Source organism: Plecotus auritus, assembly GCF_963455305.1.
Source record: "Plecotus auritus genome assembly, chromosome: 10".
Lineage (NCBI taxonomy): Eukaryota > Metazoa > Chordata > Mammalia > Chiroptera > Vespertilionidae > Plecotus > Plecotus auritus.
Window position 1 is genome coordinate 11,178,859 of NC_137785.1, and position 6,000 is coordinate 11,184,858.

General features: G+C 53.4%; 1 protein-coding gene across 2 annotated transcripts in view; it reads right to left on the reverse strand.

Annotated features, from left to right (window-relative positions):
• Positions 1-5,509, reverse strand: part of AP2A1 (adaptor related protein complex 2 subunit alpha 1) — a 31,460-nt gene extending 25,951 nt beyond the window's left edge. For both annotated transcript variants that reach the window (XM_080643385.1, XM_080643384.1), the window contains exon 1: positions 5,291-5,509. In XM_080643385.1, the coding sequence (XP_080499511.1) occupies positions 5,291-5,357 (67 nt within the window). In that variant the 5' untranslated portion in view covers positions 5,358-5,509. The remainder of the gene's footprint in view (positions 1-5,290) is intronic.
• Positions 5,510-6,000: the final 491 nt, after the last annotated feature.

The window sequence follows — 6,000 nt, forward strand, 5'->3', positions numbered from 1 at the left end:
AATCTCTGCAGGCTATAATTTTCCTCAGAGTAGAAGCTAAGTGCTGACTATGGCCCCCAGACCCTGCACACCCACTTCTGACCGAACCTCCCACCCTATCCCCCAGCCTCCTCTAGCTCCTCCTCCTTCACTTCAAGCAGTCCGTCCTGCCTCAGGGCCTTGGCACAAGCTGTTCCCTCTGCCCAGAATGCCCTCCTCCAAATTTATGCCGGCCCAATTCACCCACTGAATTTGATTTTTTGCTCCAAACATCACCTTTTCAGCAAGATTCTTTGCTCCAAACATCACCTTTTCAGCAAGATTCTTTGCTCCAAACATCACCTTTTCAACCATCCCTACACTTGTTACCACACCCCCCTTCCCTGCTCCATTTCCCTCCAACACCTGTCTGAACACCTGGATACTATATATTCACTTGTGTATTGATCCATCTCCCCCGCTAGAATGTGGACCCCAGCGAGAGGGGCTTTAGTTCACTGTTGTATCCCATCACCAAGAACAGTGTCTGGCACTCAATCAGTGCTCAGTAAAGGACAGTTCATTTGTTCATCCATTCATTCAATGGGCAAATATCTCCTGAGGACTGCAGTGGGCTGACTGGGGATCCAGGGAAGGATCAGACCAGGGCCTGTGCTCAGAGGCTGGGGGAGATGTCACAGAGGGAATGGGTCACAATGTGGAGTAGGATGCGCCCTAATGGGCTGCTCAGCACCCTTCCCCCCAATTCACTCTCTCAAAAGCTCGCCTCAGGGTTGGAGGGACTGGGGCCCTAGAGAGGTGGCAGCCCAGCCCCTGCCTTAGGGAGCTCCCAGTCAGATAAGTCCCCCCCACACACACACACAGGCCAGGACCACACCCTCAGGCTGCACCCAGCTTCAACCTCTCTTATCTGCAGAATTTGCCCTTCCCGGCCCTCCTCTGAGCCTGCCCTTCATCTCCTTCTAGATCTTCTCTCTGAACTCCACTGTGCGAGGACGTCTCTGCCTCCTCGCCCTCCTCACCTGTTCATTTCCGAGCAGTACTTCACCCCTCATCCCTTCTCTTCCCTCCCTCCTGCTTGAAACCCTCCAGTGCTCTCAGGACAAGCACTCTGCCCAACTCCCCAGATCCTAGAGTCTTTTTTTTTTTTAATATATTTTATTGATATTTTACAGAGAGGGATAAAGAGCTAGAAACATCGATGAAAGAGAAACATCGATCGGCTGCCTCCTGCACACTTCCCACTGGGTATGTGCCCACAACCAAGGTACATGCCCTTGACCGGAATCGAACCCGGGACCCTTCAGTCCGCAGGCCGACGCTCTATCCACTGAGCCAAACCGGTTTCGGCCAGATCCTAGAGTCTTGACTGGGACTCAGGACCTTTGCACTTGCTGGCCCTATGCCTTCCCAGTTCTCCACTTCCCATGGCCTGGCTAACTCCTGCACACTGTCTGAGCAATGTAAACAGCCCCCATTCTCTCAACTTTGAGGCCCTCTCCCTCACAGGACCTAGGACAGGTACAATATTTTTCCGCTTAAACAATTAAGATATAGCCCTGGCCAGGTGGCTTGGTTAGCTGGAGCATTGATTGTTCTGTACACCAAAAGGTTGAGGGATCCATCCCTGGTCAGGACGAATACAGGAGGCATGGATTGATGTTTCTCTCTCTCTCCCCCTTCCTCCCTCTCTAAAATCAACTTTAAAAGAAGAAACATGTATCCTCGGTTGTGGATTAAAAGGGGAAAAATGAAGATATAATTCCCATACCCTAAAGGTCACTGCTTTATTTTTTTAATGTATTTTTATTGATTTCAGAGAGGAGGGGAGAGGGAGAGAGAGATAGATACATCAATGATGAGAGAGAATCATTGATCGGATGCTTCCTGCACACCCCCTACTGGGGATCGAGCCTGCAACCCCGGCATGTGCCCTTGACTGGAATCGAACCCCAGACCCTTCAGTCCGCAGGCTGATGCTCTATCCACTGAGCCAAGCTGACTAGGGCAAGGTCACCACTTTAAAGTGTGCAATTCAGTGGTCTTTATATCCACAATGTTGTGCAACCATCACCACCATCTGATTCCAGAACACTTTCCTCACCCCCAAAGGAAATCCTGTACTCATTAGCAGTCACTCCACATTCCACGATCCTTAGCCCCAGGCAACCAGTCATCTGCTTTCTGTCTCTATGGACTGGCCTATTCTGGACATTTCAGATAAATGGAATCATACACTTTTGTGTATATGGCTTCTTTCACTTAGAAGGCTCACCCATGTTGTAGCATCTACCAGTACTTCATCCTTTTTAATGGCTAAATAATATTCCATTGCATGGGTGGAACATTGTTTATCATCTGTCCATGGATATTTGGGTTGCTTATTTCCACTTTTTGGCTATTGTGAATGACGCTGCTATAAATATCTGTATACAACTTATTTGTGTGTGTGACAAGAACAGCTGCATTTTTTAGGCAGTACCTGTCTCCTTAACAGGGGCACAGACAAGTTTGTCCTATTCGCCAATGTCCCCAGCACCCAGGATAAGGCTTGAAACGCACCAGCCACTCAACACATATTTGAGAAAAGGAAGGACAAGAGGAAGTCCCAATTCATTTGGTGAAATTACTTCCCCTGACCCCAAGTTGGATCTCCCCTTTGTCCTTTGGCTTCCCTCTGAGGTCCTACAGTGACACTGGCCTGATTTCTCTTTCCTGCTCCACCACCATGACTCAATCCCTTTGCAAATCCTTCACAATTGATCCCAGACCTAACTATTTCTCTGCATTTCCTTCTCACTCCAAGTCAAGCCAACACCATCTCACACCTGGACGCCTGCAATAGCACCCTAATTCCTTCCCTGCTTCCATGTACACCTCCAGTTTGTGCTCTTCACGGAGGCCAAAGGAATTACTTTAAAACATCAAAAGGCCTGGCCGACGCGGCTTAGTGGTTGAGTGTCGACCTACGACCCAGGAGGTCATGGTTGATTCCTGGTCTGGGCACATGCCTGGGTTGTGGGCTCGATCCCCAGTGTGGGGCGTGCAGGAGGCAGCTGATCAATGATTCCCTCTCATCACTGATATTAATATCTCTCTCTCCCTCTCCCTTCCTCTCTGAAATCAATAAAAAATATATTTTAAAAGGAATTTTTAAAAATAAAATAAAACATCAATCAGCTCATGTCCCTCCTGTGCTGAAAACTTGCCCACCGCTTTCGTTTCACTCAGAGAAAGGCCAAAATCTCATTGACCCACAAAGCCCTACACATCCCTGTCCCCTCTCTACCCTCAGCTCCCTCCCTCGGCTCCAGCCACACAGGCCCCCTCACTCTGAAGTGAACACACACCACGCGTGCGCAACCTCAGGACCTTTGAATGCACCATTCCCTTGCCTAGACCCCTCTTTCGTCCAAAATCCACAGAGCTCACTCTCACTTCACTCAGTCTCCACTCAGATGTCTTCAATGAGCCATCTCGGTGAGGCCTTCATGGAGCTCCTCCTGGTCCCCCTGCCCCCTTCCTTTTCTTCACAGTGTGACACTGTGTCATTTATTGCCAGTTATCTGTGTTTATTTTTTCTATCTCCCTCCTGCCATGGTGCTCCCAAAGGCAGGGATTTTTGCTCATGCTGTAGCCCCAGTCCCTGGAACAGTCTGGCACACTAGTGATCAAAGGTACTTGTCAACCGAATGAATGAACCTTCAAAGGTAAGATGCTGTTATGCCTGAGGTTTGCAGACAAGAAAACTGAGCATCAGAGAGGTTCAGTGACTTGCCAAGGGTCACATGGCTAGGAGGTATCAGAGGCAATGCACCCACACCTGCTTCTCACAGCTGGCCCCCCCCACTGATTTCACAACCCCTCATAGCTCCACCCCTTTTCATAACAACCACAACATCTCTCCTCCACCTGATACCAACAGTTTCCACGGCTCCTTTCCACCAGATCTAACACATACTAGATCCTTCCATACCTACTAAATTCTAAACCAATCACTGGGCACCTAACAGGGGCCACTGCTCCAGACTCAGCAAAACAGGAACAATAGCCAAGATCTGTCTAATGCCTGGAATGTGGGAAAGGCCCCATCGACGTACATCACAACAGTCTCATCAGGAAAGTGAGGAGAGCAGTCCCTCCTGGCAGATAAAGAAACAGAAGTGAGGTCCCTCATTCAAGGTCACCCGGCTGGGGAGTGACAGCCCTCAAACCCAGGCCTGGCTGGCCCCAAGGCCATGCGGATAGAGTCTGGGAAGCTCCTGACGGCTCCAAACACCAACACCTGCTGCGAGGAGTTGAGAGCTGACTTGGCACCCGGCCTCCCATCATCACGACAATCCTTCCTGCCGGTGATCACTGTCCCCACATTGGCGTGGTCAGGCTCCAAATTCAAGACTGTCCGCCTCCCTGAGCCCTCTCTGAGCCCAGGCTTCCCCCACCCCCCAGCTTTTCAGATCTCTTCCCCACACATTCCTAAGGCCCCCTGGCTACCTCCCCTTTCTAGAACATCCCCTAGGCCCGCACTTTCTAGTGTCCTCTCCTTTCCAGGCCCACAGCTCCCTGTCTCAGGTTCTCCCAAGCCTCTTCACGGGCAATGTCTCCCCCTGTGTACCCTCTGAGTCCCTCCTTTCCCCTTAGTAACCTTTCAAGCCCCTTCTCCACTGCCCTCCATACTCCTAAGCAATCCTCCATCCTGGAGCCCCTCTACCCTTCACCAGGGTCCCGCTATAGTCCTCCACCTTCCCATCTCTCCTCCCCAAGCTCCTAGGACTTTCTATCACTCCCAGGCGCTCTCTATGCACTGGCCAAGAACCTCGGTGACCTATCTAGCCCCTTCCCTTCATGACAACCTCTCACCCAGGCCCTCAAGCTCGGCCCCATTAGGCTTCCAGGGTTTCACGTCTTCCCAGTCCCCTCTGGCCTCCCCCCACTCTATCGCTCCACGGGGTACCCCGACACACACCCATGCACCTCCTTCCCTTTCTATCTGCATCAGGGATCCCTCTAACACGACCCCCAAGCCCATCATTCCCGGGGACACCTCTATGTCCCCATCCTCGGACCTTCACTAACCTCCTCGCCTTTAAGACCCTCTCGGGCGTCTCTGAACCACTCCGTGTAGTCACCTCAAGAGGCACTCTAGGACACCCTAAGCCCCTTCACTCCCCCACCTTAAAGTTCCCCCGGGGCCCTATCTATCCTTTCCCTCCACGACCGCAATGGTTTTCTATCCCCCGGGCTCCTCAGTTACCCCCAACCCCTCAATTCATCGCTCCCCTCCTCCAGTGTCCCCCGGCCGCACTCTTACAGTTCCGGATGTCGGAGATGAACACCGCGAGCCCCCGCATCCCATCGCCCTTGGATACGGCCGGCATGATGACGGTGGTGTCGGCTCCAGGCCTGGCCCGGCTGGGCACAGCGCAGCGGGGGCTAGCAGGCGGGGACCGGGAGGAAAAGGACCCCAGGCAACGCCAACGAGCGGAGCCGGCCGCCGCGGGGGGGAGGACGGGCTGGCGGGCGGGCGGGCTGGAAGGCCGCAGCACCGCCCCTAGCCCCTCCCCTCTCCTATGCCGCCTGAGATTTCACCACCCATTGGCTCACGTTACTGCCGCTCACACTCGGGCTCTCCCTCACTCCCTCGCTCATTGGCCTCAGGACAAAGGCACGCCGCTGCGATTGGTCCTGCGCCCCGCTATTTCCGTTTGGGAGGAGGCGTTGCCCAAGAGACGGGCGGAGTTCGAGTGCGTACTGTGGGACCGCCCCCTCCGCGCGGCCGGGTCCGGTAGTGATTGGATCAGGACGCTCTCGGGCAAGCGAGGGATTGACGTGAAGGAAGGCGGGGAGCGGGCTTGAGGAGGTGAGACTTGCGTGGCTGAGGCCAATGGGCGAGGAGATCGCCCCCGCAGGCACCGCGGATTCGCCATGTCCGTCCTAGTCCCGCCCCCGACTGGGCGGTTATGTGGGCGGGAGGAGGGCGATGGGAGGAGGGCGATGAAAGGTGGACAAGGGAGGGTGTCA